The 22,847-nt window shown below is 40.7% G+C and overlaps 1 protein-coding gene across 14 annotated transcripts in view; it reads right to left on the bottom strand.

The window, feature by feature from the left end:
* The window catches only part of HECTD4 (HECT domain E3 ubiquitin protein ligase 4), a 187,867-nt gene that overhangs the window by 49,888 nt on the left and 115,132 nt on the right, over positions 1 to 22,847 (bottom strand). For all 14 annotated transcript variants that reach the window (XM_023647129.2, XM_023647131.2, XM_023647133.2 and 11 more), the window contains 15 exons: positions 21,641 to 21,776; positions 21,404 to 21,545; positions 21,134 to 21,300; positions 18,632 to 18,778; positions 17,763 to 17,947; positions 15,450 to 15,603; positions 14,250 to 14,530; positions 13,831 to 14,020; positions 12,512 to 12,593; positions 11,047 to 11,249; positions 10,228 to 10,363; positions 9,250 to 9,432; positions 8,322 to 8,486; positions 7,760 to 7,929; positions 6,718 to 6,833 (listed from right to left, as the gene is read on the bottom strand). In XM_023647129.2, the coding sequence (XP_023502897.2) occupies positions 6,718 to 6,833; positions 7,760 to 7,929; positions 8,322 to 8,486; positions 9,250 to 9,432; positions 10,228 to 10,363; positions 11,047 to 11,249; positions 12,512 to 12,593; positions 13,831 to 14,020; positions 14,250 to 14,530; positions 15,450 to 15,603; positions 17,763 to 17,947; positions 18,632 to 18,778; positions 21,134 to 21,300; positions 21,404 to 21,545; positions 21,641 to 21,776 (2,457 nt within the window). The remainder of the gene's footprint in view (positions 1 to 6,717; positions 6,834 to 7,759; positions 7,930 to 8,321; positions 8,487 to 9,249; positions 9,433 to 10,227; positions 10,364 to 11,046; positions 11,250 to 12,511; positions 12,594 to 13,830; positions 14,021 to 14,249; positions 14,531 to 15,449; positions 15,604 to 17,762; positions 17,948 to 18,631; positions 18,779 to 21,133; positions 21,301 to 21,403; positions 21,546 to 21,640; positions 21,777 to 22,847) is intronic.

The raw sequence follows: 22,847 nt of genomic DNA, 5'->3' as shown, positions 1-22,847 counted from the left end.
GGTCAAAGCAATAAAATGCTTAGAGAGATTATTCAAATTCTTACAAAAGAGCATATACCCTGAGAAATCCTTGTCTCCTATATGTAATTCAGCAGCACAGCAATGTGGTCAAGCACATGGGCTCTGGAGTGGGGCTGCCTGAATTCAGAATCTGGCTCCATTACTCAATATTTACCATCTCACTTCTCATAACAGTGCCTGTGCCTTACAGGGTGGTTATGAAGATGAGATGCAATGACACAAGTCGAGCCTTTAGTCAAGTCCCTGGCACAGGGCAAACACTCAATAAATGAAAGCTTTACTATCATCTAATAAATGAAGGCTACTATTCTTATCATCCAAATTGGTTTTTTAAAAGTCTAATACCTACTAAAGATTTGCTGTGAGCAAGGCACAGTGCTAGATGTTGGGGAATACTAAGATATAAAGCTGGGAGGAGAGAGAAGATGTGTACATGCACACACATACAATACAGAACACAGTACAAGGCTGTAGCATGTTATTGTGTGAAATAAGGCACAGACACAGGTACAGATGAGTGAGCGATGACTTCATCCCAGGATCCAGAAAGGCTTAATGGAGACAGCATTAAATTAGATAAAGAAAGAAAATACAGGATTTCAATAAGCAGAGATGGAAGGGACTTCTGGGTGGCTTGACACTATAATAGTTGAGTCAGGTGTCTCAGGAATACCTCAAAAGACACAGAAAAATTAGTTCAAGTGGATGTAAACAGAGTCAAATAGATAAAAGACCTTAAAAAAGCTACAGCTAAAACTATAAAACTCTCGGAAGAAAATAAAGATGTAAGTCTTCATGACTTTAGATTAGGCAATGGTTTCTTAGATAAGACATCAAAAGCACAAGCAACGAAAGAAATTTAGATACACTGGACTTCATCAAAATGAAAAACTTCCGTGTTTCAAAGGACATTTTTGGGAAAGTAAAGAGACAACCCACAGAATAGGAAAAAATATTATAAATCACATCTGATCAGGGACTAGTACATTTAGAATATGTAAAAAACTGTTATAATGCAACAATAAAAAGACAAATAAGCCAATTAAAAATAGGCAAGGGATTTGGATAGACATTTCTCTAAAGAAGATATAGAAATGACCAATAAGTACAAGAAAAGATGCTCAACATTATTAGTCGTTAGGAAAATGCAAATCAAAACCACAGTGAGATACTACTTCACACATTCTGGAGCAGCCATAATCAAAAAGACGGATAATGCAGTGTTGGCTAGGGTGTGGAGTAATTGGGACCCGCATATATTGCTCATGGGAATGTAAAATGGTGCAGCCACTTTGGAAAACAGTTCCTCAAAAAAGGAAGCAGCTCCTCAAAAGTTAAACATAGATTTACCATAAGACCCAGCAATTCCCTCCTATATATACCCAATGCAATGAAAAATACGTGTCCACACAAAAACTTGTAAATGAATGTTTATAGCAGCGTTATTCATAATAGACAAAAAGAAGAAACAATATAAGTATTTATAAATTGATCAATAAACAAAATGTGGTCTGTGTATACAATGGAATGGTATTCAGCCATAAAAAGTAATGAACTACTGATTCATGCCACAACATGGATGAACCTTGAAAACATGATGCTAAGTGAAAGAAACCGGACACAAAAGGCCACATATTGTATGGTTACATTTATATGAAACATCTAGAACAGGCAAATTCACAGACACAGAAAGCAGACTGGTGGCTGCCAGGGGCTGGGGGGGTTGAGGGGAATAATGGGGAAAGACTACTTAATGGATATGGAGTTTTTCTTTTTGGGGGTGGTGGTGAATATGTTCTGGAATTAGATAGTGGTGACGGTTGCACAACTTTGTGGATATATTAAAACCCACTGAGTTGTACACGTTAAAATGGTAAATTGTATAGTCTGTGAATTACACCTCAATTAAAAAAAAAAGACGTCTTAGGAAGAATAAATGTAGTCCCATAAAAGTAAAGCAGAGAGTTTGTTTAGGATAGTAGGAAGAAAGACGTTGACTAAGACCATCCCTACAGACAGCTAAACAGCTAATACAACCCAATGATATGGATGAGACAGCGACAGGAAAGATGAGGCAAAGATAAAACAGAGTCACAGTGGAGGCAGGAGTGAGGCCTGGCCACGAAGTGTGTGTCCGGTGTCCTTTATTTACACCTGGGGGGTACAAGCCCAGATTTGTGCTTCTCAATGGACAAATCAAAGAGGGAAACTGTTCTGTTTCAGGCTTCATGGAACTCATTACATAACTGTAAACTAACTAGTCATAAAGAGCCCAGTTATTTTTGATAAATACTTTGCGATTATTTTTGTTTAAATTATGTAATTATTCTGAGACATCTATACGCAGAATACTGGATAATACAATAAATAATACCTGCAACAATGTCCTTATAATCGACCAGTAACAAGTGTCATGGAGACACTTCACTGCAGACAGGTGGGATCATACCAAATAAGGGAATAGTGGTTCTTAGGGAAAAGGAAGGCAGCAGGGGCTATTTGGGAGAGCTGGGGCATATTCGCCTCAAGGTAGGCTTATGGAAAGGGAGATTGTATACTATCTAGTGTGAGCATAAAAAGCTCCTATACTTCTAACTCAAGAAAGAAAAGACTGATTGTACTTTGGTCAGAGTAACAAGTAACCAGCAGAATTGGCTGTAAACTCATTCCAAGCTGTAAATGACAACTTCACAGTAGTAGCTATGCTTAGGAAAGCCAGCCTCTGAGTGACAGCTCCACGCTCATGAAATCGGCCACTCAAATCGGGGCTGCAGGAAGGTACCTGGGATGACAATGTGAAAAGACAAGGTACGAGAAGGAAGAGTTCGGAGAATAACGCAGATGTCTCAACACGAGATAAAAAGCACTTGACTTAAGGAGTTGGTAGTGGAAATGAGCAGGAATGGGACAAACTTCAGGAGCATTTCAAAGTAAGAACTGATATGGCAACTGATTGGATGTGGAAGGACAGGGAGGAGGTATCATATCTGACTCAGTGTTTGGTGCTAAAAATAGTCTGTGTATTACCTGAAACAGGGAAGCTAGAAAGGAGAGCTGATTCCAGAGTCAATAATGACCATGGTTTTAAACGTGGTGCATTCATGAGGCTGGCGGGGGGCAGAGAGGGGTTGCTCCTAAGAGGAGCATGCGCCAGGCCTGGATCTCAAGGGAGGACTGCCCACAGCAGAAGCATGAAAGCACAGCGGAGGGCAGCCAGGCAGAAAAGGCGCTTCAGGCAAAATTCAGAGCAGTTTCTTGAAGAAGTGAGGTCTGAGGACCACTTGGTCACACCCGCCCGGGCCCACCCTCAACTCACGATTCTGACTTGTGGGTGGAGCTGCTCCCCAAGGATTCTTAGGAACTTTCCAAGTCTGAGAACCCCTGGCTCCGGGCAAGTGTACATTTAGGAAGTAGGAAGAAGAGGAAACAGCTGAACCTGAGAGATTCTGGCTTCTCCAAGAGTGTAAAATAAATGAAGAACTCTTGGTTTCTGTATACCTCTTCCTCTGTTTCACAATCGGCTTCCTATGCTGTTTCAACAAACGGATCCAGGTAATTGCTCAGGAATATTTCTTCATGGGAAAAAGCTCTGTAGTGCTATCTTGCTGGACCAATGGAATAAAGTACTCTTTTCCTGGGATCAAAGAAGCTATAAAGTGTAGATATGAGTGAATTAACACTACGATGGCCAAGTATGCCACTTAATTCATCCCAGATGAAGTAAAATAAGAGAAGGAATTCACTGAGTTTTTTTTTCACTTTGGAGAATCAATATATTATTGCCTGTAAATTTCATATGACATTTTCATATATGAAATAAAAAATCTTAATACATTCAAAAATAAAAACCAAAGAATTCTTTCTCTTCTACCCACCACCTTGAATGTCATTTATTAAACACCATTTCTCCTAAACACAGCTTATGACTCCCTCGCCAACTGTGAGAAGCCACTGTTGGGTTGCAAAGTAACCCAGATGCAGGGTTTTCTGTTTGTCTGTTACAGGCAGCTGACTGAGGAGTCAGCAAACTTTAACATTTACTGTAAACCTCAGAGCTCTTCCTGGTAACCTAACAAGTGAGTTATTAAAGACTGTTGAACTTGACAGAGGACACTATTCTAGAATATAAATCAGTGTGTATAAGCTCACAGTGTCACTTTTGTAGCAACTAATAAGTACTTCCCACACGTTTCTTTCCAACTCTTTGTTATCACAGAGTTCTTTTCCACTAGGAAAAATGGGTTAGGTGGGTTATTATTAAAACCATTTGAGACCACTGCTCTAAATTATTACAATTTGTAGCTTGCACATTAAGTACCAAAGTTAATTTCAGAGTAAGACCCCTTTTCTTCTATAAAATGTATAAAAGAGGATACCCAGAAAGAGTCCTATAGAAAAGCAAGTGATTAATTCAGCAAGTTATACACTTGCTGTAATCAGCCAAATACGTCCTAGAATCTAGAATGCAACCGACGCCAAGAATACTAAAAAGCAGAAGCAGGGGACTAAGGACCTACCCAAGGACGAAGCCAAATTAGGGGCAAACATTTAGTCACGAGTAATTTCACCCGAGAAGCCTGGCAAATTCCTTTTCGTCTGTTCTTTTTCTCTATTCTTGGGGTCTCTCTGAGGTGTATTAACTGCTACTGGTTCTACAACACTACCCTTATTAGAGGAAGGAGATTTGAGGAGTAAAACAGATAGAGAATGAAGACAAACTAAAAAGCAAAAACAAACAGAAATCACTACCACATGAAAAAGGATAAAAATGAGATTAGAAAGTTACTGAAAAAGCAAATGACATGAAAAATAGTAAAGAACAGGAATAACAAAAATGAGCAAAAAAAAGATAAAACTAAAACCATTAAGGAAGTTAAAGATATTCATTTCTTCCTTATAGTTTATGAAAATGTTAGCACTAGAGCATTGGAGGAATGCTAATTTAATTGTGAACAGTTTCATTTAGGGTCCAATTATATTCCTGAGGACAAAGCATAAATTTTCACTGAAAAGCATCCAGGCCAACTATCAATTTACAGGAAACTTGACAAAAGGACACATTAAATGACACCACATGGGTACAATTGGCAAAATTTAGACTGTGGGAAAAACCTCAACAAACAAATTTCAAGGGAAAAAAAAGATACCCAGGGGAATCTCTCTTTTTTTCCTTTTTGGTGAGGAAGATTGGCCTGAGCTAACATTCGTGCTAATCTTCTTCTATTTTGTATGTGGCACACCACCACAGCACGGCTTGATGAGTGGTGTGTAGGTCCATGGCTGGGATCCAAACCTGTGAACCCTCAGCCACCAAACTAGTGCACAAACTTAACTTACTATGCCACTGGGCCAGCCCCCGGGAATCTATATTTTAAAAGAAATTTAGAGGCAGCCCTGATGGCCTAGTGGTTAAAGTTCAGCACACTCTGCTTCAGCAGCCTGGGTTTGGCTCCTTGGCACAGAACCACACCACTCATCTGTCAGTAGCCATGCTGTGGTGGTGGCTCACACAGAAGAACTAGAATGACGTACAGCTAGAATACAACCATGTACTGGGGCTTTGGGGAGAAAAAAAAAGAGAGAGGAAGATTGGCAACAGATGTTACCTCAGGGCAAATCTTTCCTAGCAAAAAGTAAATAAATAAAAGAAATTTAAAAGACATGACAATGAATTACAATGTATGAACTTTATTTGGATCCTATTTCAAATAAACAAATATAAAAGCAAGTATGATTTCATGAGAAAATTAGAAAGTTGAACACTGACTAGAGACAGTTAATAATATTAAAGAATTACTGTTAATTTTTTAGATGTGGTAATGGTATTATGGTTATTTAAGAGTCCTTTTTTTTCTTGCTGAGGAAAATTAGCCCTGAGCTAACATCTGTTGCCAATCTTCCTCTTTTTTTCACTTGAGGAAGATTAGCCCTGAACTAATATCTGTGCCAATATTCCTCCGCTTTATATGCTGGTCACTACCACAGCACGGTTGACAAGTGGTATAAGTCTGCACCCAGGATCTGAACCCACAAACCTGGGCTACTGAAGCAGAGCACGCCAAACTTAAGCACTATGCCATGGGGCCAGCCCCTAAGAGTTATTTTTTAGAGACACATACAGAAGCATTTATGGATAAAATAATATCTAAAAATTTGCTTAAAAATAATCCAGGGGGATACAGATGAAACTGGATTGGCTATGAGCTGATAACCGCTGAAAGTGGATGATGGAAACATGATGCTTCATTATACTAGTGTCCCTATTTTTGTATTTGTTTAAACTTTTCCATACATACACACACACACACACGGATGGATATTAGTGCAAGCTCTTGACTTTGAATTCAAATGAAGCCAATGACAATAGCCAGAAAGTATCTGCAGCCCTAAGTACAGCTCACAAATAGTTCTACCAGGGAAGCAAAGGCAATGAATTAATATGAATGGAGAAAAGAAAACACTCTGACATGGTCATAAAGTTAAACTGAAAAATGCTGATTTCCTACTTGGTATATACGGAAAACTTTTTGTTATATTTCTCTATCTGGGATGAAAGTGAGTTGTGATAAGTGTTGTCTGTAAAGCTCAGCTGTTCGACATGAGTGTGTACGAAAACTGTCAACATTCCACTATCAAATTGTAAATGTGCTGAGGAAACAATAAAATAGGGTAGTAAGGAAAGTAAGAAGTACTTACCAGCACTGCATTCCTGTGCTACCAGGTTAAGAACTTCAACAGCTGCTGGACACTGTTGTATGAATTCTTCACAAAATAGGCTGTCTTCTAAAAGTTGGGCCATGACCAGGCATGCTCTTAATGTTAAAAGATTTACAATATTTCAAAATCATCAATGTTCATTCTCTAAAAAGTCCACTGTGAAAAACATTTCAATCAATTTTGTCCCCTAATTTACAACAAGGTGCAAATTCACCATTCCTCTTGCTTTTTCCTGAGCTGGATTGCAAACATAAATAACTTCCCTTTTCCCACATAGTAACTGCTGACACTGCACGGACAATCAGAAAAGGGAAAATGGCTGCCATCTCCACTAAACAGAGGTGCAAAGTGCCCCGTGAGAAATCAACATCATCTCTTAAACGCGTTTCCTAAACCGTGCTCCATGGGCAGTATTAGTGTTCTGGGAACAAAAGGGATCTAAATGCTTGGGAAATCTGAACGCTGATCTCTCTCATTTGATTCAAAATACTATTAGAACTTTCTGAGAAGTTCCACTGTCAAAGGGAAACTTGTTACTGTTGTTTAACAGTAAATAAGTATATTTGCAGGAAAAGACTGCTTTTCTTTCCAACACCAACACTTGTGAGCATTCCCTAGTCTTCCCATCATCAGTTTGGAAGGTGAGGAACCAGACGTGTACTTACTCTCACCTGAAGCATTTAAAAAAGGCAAAGTGGCAGAGGACTTCCTGTGATACAACACAGTTCTCTTACCAAAGCAAACCAGTGGAGCCTTATGTATGCATTCCATATATCACATTTTGACTGTTTATTTTCTTAGGAGAATAGCTAAACTTTAGTTCAAAGTGCAGAAACTGGGGAATGCAACAAAAACTGTAGTGAACACAGCACAGGGGAATGGTTTCCATTAGCCAGCTTGGCATGGACTTTACTCTGTGGATCCGCTAAGCCCAGAGTGGAGGGGCCCCCAAGGAGGAGTCCTCCTGCCTCTGCGGCCTGCACCACCTCAGCACGTCAGGGGGTCTTTAGAGGATGCTCACCTTGTTCTTATTTCAGCCAGGAGCCGAACGACTGCCATCACAGGAGCTGACCCATCTCCTGTTGCAGGAAGTGAGGTATGAATAGAGAGACTTCCCTCCTGAGGAAGCAACATGGACTGGACTGCCTGTACTACCTTCTCAGTAATGGACAGTTTATGAAGAGGCAATGCCTGATGGCGGGGGGGGGCATGGCAAAAAGTTAAATTCAAGCAGTTAGTTTATAAGAAATGAGGGTGTTATTATTATCTGGAGTTAATTCTCAAACTTTCAGTTAAAAAAATAAAACCACCATACAGAAAATTGCAAACTAGATCAAAACAATTAAAAATGCAATACACTGTGGAATATTCCTAACCAAAGAAATGAATGTTGTCATTTAGGTAAAAATTTTCAGGCAAATGTTACTAGTAAATAATTATGCCCAACACATAAATACATGACACAAGCAAAATTTAAGATAACTAAGTATTTGTGCTTCTGTACTGTGCATGCATATATTGTCCATTGCAGTACGATTACCATTTGCAGTAACATTTTATGATACATTTAAAAATCACCTTACCTCTGATCTTGGAACACAAAGTCTAGACAATGGAATAGTCAATGTGTCTGATGCTTGCGAAGTCTTTTTACAGTCTATGGGTGGGAATCTGACTGTAGCTATACCTTCCTGTTCATTGATAGAAGCCACTACTCCGACGCTCCCTGATATTCCTCTACCTAAAACCTAGAGACACAGACGGATTAGCACTACCTACCAGCTCTGCCGGCACAAGCAACTATCTGACGTGACAAGTGGGCAGAGTAAATTTACAGCTGTCACTATCGGCATTATAGTAACAGTTTATCATAATGCACACACCAAGCCCTGAACGTGAGTTAAAATAATAGGCCCTAAGACCTTATGTCAAGGTGATCACAATATGATACAATCTCCAAATTTCAACTCTAAAATATTGCCAATATTAATGACACCGCAGGACACAAGTATTGTAGTTAACATTACACAATATTGTACTAATATTTGAACAATCTGCCATACAGTGTAGATTAGAATTCATGAGTTTCTCAGATTCCTTATTTAGCTTGAAGGAACAAGGATTTAAAAAAAATTTTTTTTTATTGAGGTCATATTGGTTTATAACATTGTGTAATTTCAGGTGTACGTTATTATATATCAGTTTCTGTATAGAGTGCATCGTGCTCACCCCCAACAGTCTAGTTTTTATCCGTCACCATACATATGTGGCCCTTTACCCCTTTGGCCCATCCCCGTACCCCCTTCTCCTCTGGTAACCACCAATCTGTTCTCTTTATCCATGTGTTTGTTTATCTTCCACATATGAGTGAAATCATACAGTATCTATCTTTTCTGAGGAACAAGGGTTTTTGTCCAACTGGGTGGATGATACTTGTCTTACAGATCAGTTAATCAATGAATACCAATATGTGGGGGAAAGCAAAGACGTGGGGAAATGCTGGCTGGTTACCTGGACCTCAGACCCTATCTTGATTGTCTCTTTGAAGCCTCCAAGTGCACAAAGTGCGGCAACGGCCTGGCGGGCGATTCGCTGAAGTTTGGCGAGTTTTCTGCCACTACTGCTGCCATTTTCCAGAATGCTTTCTGCGTATTTCCCCAGTTGTGGAATGTACATCAGTGCACGAGACAGAACCTAAATAAAAGAAGCAGCCCATGTAGTAGGAGTTGAAGCTTTGGTCGTTTGCTCCTAAAGGTGAAGTATCTACAACAGCGCTTGGTTCCATATACCGCAGGAACTCTGCATGCGGGAGGGAGGAACTAACTATCAGGTACGACCACTGACATTCTTGCCATGTTTGCCTTTTGTAACTGGACAGAACTAGAAATACACAGCCTGAAAATAAGGGAGAATCAAACACTGTGTTAGTAAAAGACACCAAAATTCGTCTAAAGGAAGACCATCACAGCATGCTGCCAACATCTCAGCACGCCATTACCTTTAGGATATGTTATAAGGAGTTCAGTTGAGGGTAACTGGTTACAGATCTCAAGTTTTCAGGAAAGTGGACTCTTGTTTGTAATGAGGAATGACTGACGGAGCAGGGAGGGAGGGTCAGTCACACAGAGGCCACTTTAGACTCAGTTAAGTACACTTAGCAAATCCAATAAACCTGGGCTGCATGATTTCCTAATGTCACTACCTATCGGACACAACCAAGAAGGGGAAACAAGGAATGCCGTTCTTTCTCTGAGAATACGGTCCTGTCTTCTGCAAAATTAGAACCAGCAGCAACAGGAGATGTAGGTTAACAGAGATGAAACCACCGAAAAAAGCAAATTCCAGGGGAAAAACAGTTAACAAGTATCTCTGTGCAATCTGAGAACTCTCTATTTACTAAAAGGTCCCTTTCGAAGCATGAGTCAAGCAGTACCACAGAACACTAACTTCCTTCTCGCTTCCTCAGTTTGGCAGTAACGCCGCACTAACCTTTTCTGCTGTTGTGGTCCATATCTGAGCAGCGTTTGATTCAGGCGCCATTAGCAAGCTATGGAGCAAGGCAATCACTTCTGCGGCCATGCTGTTTGCCACATGCCCACTGATGAAGGGTCGGACAGGGTCGGTCCTGCAAGTGTCAACAGGGAAAACTGTCACTGCCCAATGGTGCTTAAGAATGCAGAGGAAGTGGCTTTTAAGGTTAGCATTAGATAGAAACATTTTTTACTTATAGACAAAAAAGTGGATTTTGCTGACTGAGAAAAAGAGCAGTTGAATTATCATTAGGAAGAAATCACTTCTCTCATATTCTTTCTGGTAACTGAAGAATCTTCTGAAACAATGGATCTCAAACTTGTGACTGCATAAGCCATCAGGACCAGGGAAAGACACTACCCTACATCTACTCCTGCCTGGTAAGGACAGGACACATGGCATAAACTTCCCAGAGGCAACACTCATTCATCCTTTCTGCTCCTAAAGAGAAGTTTCTGTGCACAGCTGGGATGGTGACAAGTATCGTTTAGAAGAAGTAAAGGTAGCAAAACCAGAGTTTACTAATGTTCAGAATAAGTGTAGTTGGTGTTCCTGGTGGTGGCCTATCTCAGAAAAACAATCCTCTGGCTGTAGATGCCTACATAGCCAGGAGTGCCTCCCTACTCATTCATCACAACCTCAGACGAGTATCTGAAGCCCTCAATTCTCATTTCTAGAAGACAAGGGGATGATATAAAATTAAAAGCCTAAAAACAAACTCGTTACAAGTAAATGTGAGAAAAGCATGGCCTGGCTCTACCCTGTGAAAGGTTTTACCTTGCAAGTTCCGAGTTCCTCTCTCGGCAAATGGAGGTCTGGGCGGTTTTCTTTTTGTCACCTGTGGACAGTCCACTCACAGTCTCAGGGTTGACTGATTCTACAGGTGGCCCGACGCTGACGATGAGGCCTGACTGTGCCCACTTGGTTGCTTTGCGCAGAGCAGCTGCAGCCTCTTCCGTAATTACTTCACAGCAGCCACCCTGGCGGTCAGTTTGAAGACGTTCATGATATTCATTTCACTCTCCTCAGCACTATACTTTTTACCTGTTTCCCCCAATTACCAAAGCAATCCAGGCTCATTTTAAGAAATTCAATTATTAAAATATTATATGTAGAAAGATAAATTTCCATAAACATCCCTTGTCCTCACCCAGTCACAAATAATTGTTGGTCCTCTAGATTTTTTTCCAGGCAAATTCTGACAAGCATAAGCATGGATTGCACTACACACAGTTTGTCAATTTATTTTTATCAGTTATCAAAATATCAAGAATGTGTTTCCATATCTGTATATGTAGATCTACCTGATTATTTTTTATAGTTGTACAGTAATTCATTACACAAAATGTAAATTTCTTTCACCAATCCCCTATTGATAGGTACATGGATTCTGTTTTGTTTTTTACCAACAGAACTGTGAAGAGCATGCTTATACCTGGAGACTGGAAAACCTATTTACCTTTACCTTGACAATCATGAGTATTATCAATCTTCCTTATCTGTTTGACAGGTGAAAAATGATATACTACTGTGTTTTTATTCCTCTCCTTTCTTTACTTATTGTGTAATTTGTGAGCCTGGGCATATTTCTATGGGCTATTTGTTTTTATTTCTTATTATCTATTATCACTCTTTGAACTTTTCACCTATGATCACTTTTAAAGGATTTTTAGGCTGTAAAACTTTCTTAACAGAGCTAAGAAACAATTTCTAGGTCAAAACCAAGAGTTCTCTTTTACATTTTAACATTATTGACGAATTGATTTTGGCTAGTTCTCTTGAAAATGGACTCGGGGCCAGCCTGGTGGCAGAGCGGTTAAGTTCGCGCGTTCCACTTCTTGGCGGCCCGGGGTTTGCTGGTTTGGATCCCGGCTGCGGACATGGCACCGCTTGGCACACCATGCTGTGGTAGGCGTCCCACATATAAAGTAGAGGAAGATGGGCACGGATGTTAGCTCAGGGCCAGCCTTCCTCAGCAAAAAAGGGGGGGACTAGCAGTAGTTGGCTCAGGGCTAATCTTCCTCAAAAAAAAAAAGAAAAGAAAAGACAATGACCTCAATTAAACCACTGACTTCAATTTCTCATCCTACCTCTTCGTGGGAACTTAAATTATTTTTAAATTATTAAATTAAATTAAATACATTAAAGTATTTTTAAAAATTTCTCCTGAAAACCTGAAGCATGGCAAATGTTCTTTAATTGTGGGTATTTTCAGTGCAGGTTTCTCCATATTAAGAGTTACCTTGGTCATGTCTCGATCCATTTTCACGACCTTCTCCATGTTGGCACCAGTACCAAGTCGGAAGGGCCGTCCTTCTGAGCTACTAAAAGGGGAAGGCAGAAAGAGGCGACAATCTTACAGGCATGGTCAAAGGTGGGGCTAATGCTGTGAGGCAACCCAGTAATGGTCAGGCCACCATTATACGCTACAACAGGCTTTTCAAATCCACAGTAAGAACCAATTTTTCAAAAAGGAAATGACTTACAGCATTTTTAAGGATCAAAACAACAGCTGTTTTTAGAGTTGTAATGATAATTAAACACCTACATGAAAATGATGCACAAAGTAAAGAGCTGAACAAAATCAACAATCTGAACCTACAACAAAGGGAAGGCTGGGCGCACAGGAGGCACTCAGCAAGCGATCTAAATCCAAAGACAGGAGACTTTAACAACAGCATGGATGACGCCTTGGTGTGAATGACTGGATCTTCCTAATAATTCAGCTTCCTCTGCTTCCTAAACCTGCCTCTCCAAAATATCTTTCGCCAAATTCGTACCATGATGTTTTGCAATGCCCAAGAATGTTTCTTGGAGATTTCTTCACCTAAGCAGTGACCTGCCCTGACCCTGCTTACTTTAGGCCAGGAGGCCATTAGTGCTTTCAGTTGCCATGAGGCCAGACAAGGGACCCAATTACGAGGATGATACCATCATCCAATCATTCATTTGGAGAGAGGACTCCTCCATCTGAGACATATACACCTATTCTAAATTCCCTTGTATTCTGTGACAGGCCTTCTTGTTGTCCTGGAGCCCACTAACAAGGTCCTGGGGGGCTGTAATCTTTGCACAATAATTATATTTTTACTTCCTTATTGAGCAATCATACCATTCATACTTCAATGAATTAAAGCTTTAAAAAAGCTTCCCTTATTTCTCCACCTCACAGTCAATGGTATCCTTAAATTTACTAACGGCTGAGGATGCCAATAACTGCAAACCAAGCTGCATTTTTCCTTCTCAAAGGCCAAGTCACACTGTTGACGCCCCACAGAACACAGACAATGCATTCTCAGCAGGGCTTTTGCTCTCTGCTGGGTGTGGAGAGAGTGCCAAATTGTGGTTGACAGCTGGGGTTCTGTGGTGAGAGGCCTGCATCTGCATTTCCGCTCTGCCTTAGTTTCTTCGTGTGTATTGCAGGGATGACAGTAAGCATGAGTACCTCTCAGGGTTGCTAAGAGGGCTGAGACAGCTGATGTACATGAGGGGCTTACTTGGCACAGTGCCTGTGACACGGTTAGTGCTTGATGGCATGTGGCTACTACAATCACCAGTCACCTTAGTAACGGCTGGAGAACTTCATGGGAGGACTGGTCTTCCCGCTTGTGGATAAAGATAGAGAGCTTGCCATCCACTGCTTCACTCTCTTCTCCAGGATCTTTATCTCCTTTTAAGGAACTCTTGGGACTGGTTTTTGTTAACGTGGTATCGGGTTCAGAAGCAGTTGGAGAAAGAACTGTCTGACATCCTTTAAGCAAACAGAAAAATTGCAATGTGGTTTGTGCAGCCCCCTGTATAGGGAACACACTGCTTTTGGATTCTCTCTTCCTCCCTCTGTCCCACTCTGTCCCTTCTCCCTTCTTTCTCTCTTTTATCACAAGAAGCACAGCTGCAGCTGCAGACAAGTGAGAGCTCAGTCTGACTGTCCACAACAAGTGGGCACCTCACTGCCATTCTCCTGTCCAGGAGCTGCTCACCTGGGACCACATAATCTGCCAGCTTTGCTAAGAGCAACGAGGCGATCTTGGATGCTGGATCGCTGGGATCTTCCTGCTCACTGTTCAGGGAGGGAACAGAGTAGCTCCACGGTGGGAGCTCCACGTTTCCACAGTCTTCCACGCTCATGAGCGGAAGCGCTGCCCGGCACAGCTGAAGAATGATAAGGACCAGCTTTGGAGACGGGCGCTGGTCAAGCAGCAGGGACAGGAGTTTGGACACACAGGCTGGCTGGCTCAGGATGGCTTTACCTATGTGGCTCCTGGAAGAAAAGGTACACGACACTGGGGATGCTGAGCTACAGATATTCAGAAGCAAGAGCTCCTTAAATGAGGTTAAACAAACTAATGACTTCAGATTTCATGAGGAAGACATGGATTCAGCCCTATGTTCTTATGAAGGAGAATTAAGATTTTTTGTAAATATCTGACGAATGCTCAAAACTGACCAATAATACTTAAAAAGAAAGATTTTTGAATACTTTCTGATCCCTGATATTTACATAATTGAGATCCTATAGTTTAGCATGATTCACCAAGCACAAGACTTAGAAACCCAAAGTAGGAGCTTTTGAGTTGAGTCTTTTATTGCTTTTTAAGGAGTGCTTTAAGACCCAAGGTATCATACAGTGTGGACAGGCCTCAACAGTCTGGCATCTGCCACAGCTGAACCTGCGACATTTCACTAAGAAGAAAACATACAGTCCAGCAGAAGCCAAAAAACAAGCAGCTTTATGTGGACAAGCTTTTGTGGGCCTCATGGCTCACACATGATGGTATTACACCTCCACAGAATATCTTCTTTTATAAACACAGCATGAGAAAGCAAGTTGATCACAGGTCCTGACTGATTACTCTTCAATCTTGCTATAATGAGGGTAAGGATTTTTGGTTATTGAATGCAATTGCATCAACTTCAAAGGCTAGCAGCTGGCTGCCAGCAAAGTATTACAGCAAATGACAATATTTTATGATATAGATATTCACCTAAATAATCCTCACACTTTTAAACTAAAAACTATTTTTCAATGACTTTATCCTGTACTATTTTTCTCAAGGCAGGAGCATGTCAGAATGGCCTAGTAATTCAGATGTTTCAAAAGACAGTGACCACCCAAAGGAGCCCCCATCATTCAAGAAGAAAGCCACCTCCTCCCACAACTCCAGCTGGGCCTTCCACACCTTGAGAGATCATTGAGAAGACTAAGGACATCCTGGAGAGCATCGTTCCCAGCAGCCTGGTTGCCACAGCACTCAGTCGCTCGGGCAAGATGATTAGTGAGAAGGCTGGACACCTGGCGGGCTAGACCTGAGTGCACAGCCTCTGTGGAGCCACCTTCAGAGTTAAAGAAAGGAAAAGCATGGTGAAAACCCAGGGAAGCTACGCGAGTCCTCCCTCTCAGCCTCCCTGTATTACAGCCCTCCCTTTGCCCAATTTTTCTTTAACTTGCTCAGTATTTCATTAGCTGTCCAATTAGTGTCTCCCTGTTAGATAACATCTGCACATAAAAAAGGTAATAGTAACTTGAAAAACAATTCAATGTTGGAGAAAGACATTATTCTTAATTAAAACAGGATTAATCCATACAAAACCAAGGAACATATTTTGATCAATGGGAAGAATCACCATTTTACTGTGATGAAAACATCTTGATTTTTAACTCATATCCTACCTCTTTTCAAACACAGTAAAAGGCCTTTTTGGATCTTTCCATTTTCGCTGTAGTTCTGGAGCCCCCTAGCATCTCTTGTAAAAGCCACAAAAATTATTTGTCATTACTTCCTCAACTTCCATGCTCTCTTGGATCCCTGTGCCTACACACACAGTTTATTCTGCTTGGAAGTCTTCTTTACCCTTCAAGAATAACTCCTGTGTCACCTTCTTTGGGAAGCTTTGCCTGATCCCTAGCACAGCTGGGCTGAGGAAACCTCTGTGTTCCCAGAGCACTTCGTACACATCTAGATTATGGCATTGATTACACTGTAATTATTTGTTCATTGGTCTATTTCTCCCACAGAACCATATTTCTTAAGGGGAGGAACAATGCCTTATTCATCTTGTGCCTGGTTCTCAAGACAATAAGATGAATAGTGAATGAATAAACAGATAAGCAAATATGCTATATACACAGACCTGGGATATTACGGAGAAATTATCCTTCAAGTTTACATTCATTCATTCATTTATTTATTTTTGGTGAGGAAGATTGGCCCTGAGCTAACATCTATTGCCAATCTTCCTCTTTTTGCTTCCTCTATTTTGTATGTGGAACACCGCCACAGCATGGCTTGACGAGCAGTGTGTAGGTCCGGCCAGGAATCTAAATCTGTGAACCCGTGGCTACTGAAGTGGAGCATGCCAACTTAACCACTATGCCACTGGGCCAGCCCCTCAAGTTTACTTTTTCTTTTTTTTTAAGATTTTATTTTTTCCTTTTTCTCCCCAAAGCCCCCCAGTACATAGTTGTATATTCTTTGTTGTGGGTCCTTCTAGTTGTGGCATGTGGGACGCTGCCTCAGCGTGGTTTAATGAACAGTGCCATGTCCGCGCCCAGGATTCGAACCAACGAAACACTGGGCCGCCGGCAGCGGAGCGCGCAAACGTAACCACTCAGCCACGGGGCCAGCCCCACCTCAAGTTTACTTTTTAAAATTGGGTTAGTAAGTAAAAGTATAATTTGGAAATAGCACCTCAAAAATGCAACTGAAAAACCATTTCATAAAAATATTTATTTGGAGACTGCTAACAATGTTGACAAGAAAAATGAAAAATATCTTCTCAACTTCCTAGGGTCACTACACTCCTTTAGGGTTATCGTCCCTGCCCTCCAGCTTTATTGGAGTATGACTGGCAAATAAAATGTACAATGTGAGATTTTTAAAAGGTGTACACTGTGACGATTTAATATACACATACACTGTGAAATGACCACAATCAAGTTAGTTAATACATCCATCACTTCACACAGTTACCTTCCTTTTTTTGTGTATGTATGGTGAGAACACTTAAGATCTACTCTCTTAGCAACTTTCAAGTATACAATACGGTCTTATTAACTATAATCACCATGCTGTACATTAGATCCCCAGAACTTATTCATCTTATAACTGGCAGTTTGGACCCTTTGATTAGCATCTCCCCATTTCCCCCTCCCCCTAGTCCCTGGCAACTGCCACTGTAAATCTGTTTCTATGAGTTTGGCTTTTTAGATTCCACATTTAACTGAGATCATAAGGTATTCATCTTTCTGCGCCTGGCTTATTTCACTCAGCATCATGTCCTCCAGATCAGGATATTGTTTAATGTCATAGTGTAGCTATAAATTTTCATAGAACCATGCTGATAAAGAGGCTCTCATGAAATCATTAATTGATTAAACCCATCTGGTTACATAATTTAATATAGCCTTTCTTTCTCCCATCCAGCACAAATACTTAATAAATAAACACATCAATAAAAGAACTCAATGAGTTCTAGAAAGCAATCCTGCTTACCTTCTTCTTTTTCCCACTCAACGCAGCGGTTGGCCAGCACCTGGAAGGCCGCCCAGGCCATGGTGGCCACCTTCTGCTTTTTGGTTTGTTTCTCACTGGAGCTGGACTCAGTCTGACTGCTCAAGCTACACAGTCGATCCATGAGCTGAACAAGGCCACTGCGTACCAGGCACTTCTCTTCACTCCTGGGCCAGGCAGAGAGGGTTGTAGGAAATAAACGTAACCGACCAGCCCTGAGGAACCTCTCACTTAAGATTCAGGTTATCAAAGGGGCATAAAACATGTCAGTATTAGTTCTTGGTCTACAACTTAGGATACTACCACATAGAACTGAACATAGAAATACTTTTTTAGAATGAGGATATCCCTCATAAATAAAGAACTTCAAGTTCTGGTTTGTTACTACAGAATGGCAAATTAAAAATCCACGGAATCAACTCAACGCTGCCATAATAGAAAAAACTATCTATTTTCTCATAAGGGGATTCAAAGAATAACTTCATGAATGCTTGACATCTTCAAACTATTAATCAAATGACTAAGAAAGGAAATAACTGTGCATACGCAAAAAATTTTTACCAAATATGTAGGTAATTTCCTAGGGATCTTTTTCTTTACTTCAAACCTCCTCACTTTGACAATGTAATATAATCCTTAATGGCCACTTTTGATCATGTAGGAACTCAACAGAAGGAATTTACATAACAACTTTAGGAGTCTGTCAGGAGGTAAACTCACTGAATCAGAGTGATAGTGTCACTAAATAATCAAAGCAAAAAAATCCAATTTTTTAAATTAAAAAATATTTTTATTTAATCAACTGGATTGTGGTGTAACTTACATATGATCAAAAGCATTTCCTTGCTTACCTGGTGTAAGGTATGGTACACAAGAGGCCAATGCTATTTGCACACGCAATAGGGTAACGAGCACACAAAGACACGACAGAGGTCATGGTCTCGCCAAAGGCTTCCTGGACTTGCTCGACCATCCCACCACAGGTTAGTTCTTCAATTCTACGAAACAGAATCAAAGTTCAGGCTTCCTGAACCACTCAAGAGCAGTGACAGTGAACGTGAGAGCAGGAGAACTGTTCTGAGAAACTAAGAATGTCTAGATGAATCCAGAACTGAAGAGATCTTGGAGATCATCAGTGTTTCCCAAACTGCAGGACCACAGAAGACTGTTGGGCAGGATTTCAACATGTGCCTCAAAGACAATGCCCACACTCAAGAAAAGTCTAGGAAACCATAGGTTAGGTACAGTTAAGCAGGGCTCCCTACTGCAAGACTATTCGGAGCCTTATAAGGTTAGAGTCCATACTATCTCTAAGAGCAACAGGGTGGTATCCAACACTTCCCAAACTTATTTCATAATGAAACCATTTATTTGAGACATGTCTACAACATTCCATGCAGTATTGAATACTGTATAAGCAACTGTACTAATGAGAAAACCAAGGTCCAATAGATTAGCAGTGTCTTTTCAAGTTCACACTCCGATTATTAGCAGAATATGAGAATCCACTGGATATGAAATAAGACTTTTCCAATGTAAAAACACAACCCAAGGTAGATTCTATAGCAATTAATATTAGTTGAGAATTGGAACTATTCAGATTTATCTACAAAGATATGCAACATAATATTGCCTATAATAGCAAAAATAAATAAATAAAACCTAAGGTTTAAAAATAGGGAATTGGTGGAGCTGGCCCTGTGGTGTAGTGGTTGAGTTTGGTGCACCGCACTTGGGTGGCCTGGGTTCACCAGTTCAGATCCCAGGCTTAGACATACACCACTCATCAGACATGCTGGGGTGGTGACTCACACATAAAGTGGAAGAAGACTGGCACAGATGTTAGCTCAGGGCTAATTTTCCTCAAGCAAGAAAAAAAAAAAAAAGAGGAAGATTGGCAAGAGATGTTAGCTTAGGGATAATCTTCCTCAGCAAAGGTTCAGGACTATGATGCAGTGCTATACTACCACTAAAAACATTAGAGGAGATATCTGTGGTTAGAGTAAAGACAGGACGAATACAGTAAAATGTTAATAGGTTTTATCTTAAGATGCTTAATTTACAGGTTATTTTTACTTTATACTTTGGGATTTTTTTCCAAATGTTTGACAGGACATTAATAATTGAGGGAAAAAGGAATAATGCTGCTAGTGTTATGGAGGAATTATTCTGGAAGTAAGGTGTGGTAGTCATTAGTGTAACTAATTACGCCTTCTGGGCACCCCTGTGGTTGGCGGGGCATGTTGACTAGTCTGGCCAATGAGCCAGAGCTCTGACAAGGGGACTGACAGCTTTTGAGATGGCAGTTTCCTTCCCTATCCTGGGCTCTTCGTGATTATCATGAGCCAAGATGGACCTGTGATGGACATGAGCAGAGCTAGAATTTTGAAGTCACTGAGATTTTAGAATTGTTTCCAAAGAATAATCTGGTCTCTCCTGATCGACAAAGAAATTTCTTAAGATATTTATGTTAGCTTTTGGTTAACACATTTCCCTCTAGCCACTGCCCTCTGCTTGTTACCCAGAATTCCTCAGAGTTGCCAAGAGGCACAAGCAGTCTCCGGCAGTTCTAGTCCAGGACTTATAGAGAAATGCCTTTTCTACTTCTTTCTAAAGATCTCTGAAGCCCAGTAGGGAACTAGTATAGAAAAACTTCTCACAAATAAGTTATGAAACTTTCCTCAAAGTTAGTATCTACAATTATGTTTTCAGAAATTGATCCAGTGAAAATAAGCACAAAAGTACACAAAAATATAGGTATGAGGATGGTGCTCTATTGTTAATAAAACAACAAAACAAAACAGAAAGAAGGAAGTAAGGAGGAGAGAGAGAAAGAATCCGTATGTCTATCCGTAGGGGATGAGTAGGATAAACTAAAATATAGCCATCCATACAATGGAGGGCCATGAAGTTCTTAAAAACCATAAAGCAGATCCGTATGTATTGAAATGAGAAAATAGAGATATCCAAGATATATTGAGCAAAACAACTCTAATTACACTAAGGCATGTATAACATAATCTGAATTAAGTTAAAAGAAATCACACACATACACACTTAAGTGTACAAAGAGAATTAAATAGCTGTTTATATATACGCATCATTGATACAACAAGCTCTTAGTGAACAGTGTGGAATTTAGGAGGAGAAGGCGAGTAAAAAGACTTCTACCCTCTGTTATATATGCTGAATTTTTTACAAAATCATTTACCACTTTTATAAAAATAAAAATATAATATTTTAGGGGAAAACTCAGCAAATACCACTGTCTACAATTTGGCCCCAAGAATAATCTTTGGAATGGCTTTAGCCTATTCTAGACATGACAGTACAAACTAATAGAAACAACTGACCTGGGTCCTCCCTGAAGGACCATAGTCACTGGACCCACAAGATGCGTCACTCCACCGACCCGCACCGCAGCCGTCAGCAATTCCCGCATGTGCACCAGGGCTTGCTTGCGAGTGTTTCCCCGCCGCCATCTTGTCTGCGCAGCCAAAAGAAAGCTGCTGCTAGACACCTGAAATGCATGAGAAGGAAGCACACCTGACTCAGGCTAACTGTCACAGGAGCCCTCATGCTGTTAGGTGCTAGTCCTTTGTAGTCGGCAAAATGTGACGTACAGCTTGGTCAGGGTTGGTGCCGATGAAAGCAAACAGCTGCCCCAGCAGGACGCTGTAGGTGGGCTTGTCCCTGCTGTCCTCAATGGCCAGTGACTGCAGGAGCGTAAAGGAGCTGCTGCGGTGGCTGGTCACATGGCGCCGCCTACAGGAAAGAAAACAAGACAGCCGCTCAGAGAGTGTTTTGATGAATGTATTCAGCTGCGTGTGGGAATCCAACCTTGACCATTAGCCATTTACCTCTGATTTGCTCTAGTAAATTCCAAATCTTCATTACCAATCATTTCCAGGTCAGAAGGAGCCGACATGCTGCGAAGAAAAACAGGCTGCCGCACAGCGTGAGATATCACCTTTGTTTCAGAAGCTGATTTACAAGCTGGGACAGAAAGGAATAAGGAGGTTGACATATCTGCTATCCGATTCGTAAGGACAGCAGCAACAGCTGAAGGTAACATGGAACTACCAAACAGTCTAAGAGTATCTTTGCTTCCCATGAGAGTTTAGCCATCAGACCAGCTTGCACAGCATACTGATGATTTTTAGGTCAATTTTTAAAAATCTAAATATTAGGTTAAAAATTATTTAAGCTTGAAAAACTAAAATCTTTCTGTTAAATTGGGTTTCCAAAGAAAAGCAGAAAAATTCATTTAACTTCATAAAACTACCAATGTTCACTTTAGTACAAGCATTCTGAAAAGCAAGAAAGGATAGAGAACATAATTTCTAGAAGGAAAATTTCTTAAATAAACCCAGATCCATTTTCCTCAGAGATGACCTTCGTTCCCCCTTTAATCCTACAATTATTTAGCTGACTTATTGCCCCTTGGTGATACCTCTGCTTTATAGTTTGTACCTCTGATTATAGTTGGTGTGGGTAAATGTCACATTTGAGCTAGAATCTGACCCAACATTCCTAAAAGACATACTCAACCCTATTCAGGGAAATAGCTGTTTTATAAAAGAACACTTTAACGGAAGAAGACAAAACTCTATGTAAAGATCAGCTAAGAAAAACAGTTAAGAAAGTGGAGAAGAGGTCATTTTGAATCTGTCTTAAGAATGGTCAGACAGCTCCAATCTAAAAAAATCATAATTTTTGAAGATGTTGTTCTCTCTCAGGAAACTAACGGTTCATCACCTCTGATGCCAGAAGCCTCTTGGAAAGCATCACCGGCCTTACTGAGTGGCTGTGTCTTTAAACGGGACCTTCAACTAACCAAGGGCTAACGTGGCCAGGGACGCGGTGAAGCAGACCATCTCGGCCGGTGACCACACTGCACACTTGGCATACTTCCCCTGATGTCTTCAGGCAGTGGGATCCTATCACTAGGCTCAGAAATCTGGGAGTCATCCTAGATTTCTCTCCCAAGTGAGAGGAGCCTCGCGCGATCAACTGGGATGAAAACAAGTTCACTTGCTCGATAGTGTCCATCGGGCAGTGGGGCTA

This window comes from Equus caballus, chromosome 8 (genome assembly GCF_041296265.1).
Source record: "Equus caballus isolate H_3958 breed thoroughbred chromosome 8, TB-T2T, whole genome shotgun sequence".
NCBI lineage: Eukaryota > Metazoa > Chordata > Mammalia > Perissodactyla > Equidae > Equus > Equus caballus.
This window is presented reverse-complemented; position numbering and strand designations above follow the sequence as displayed.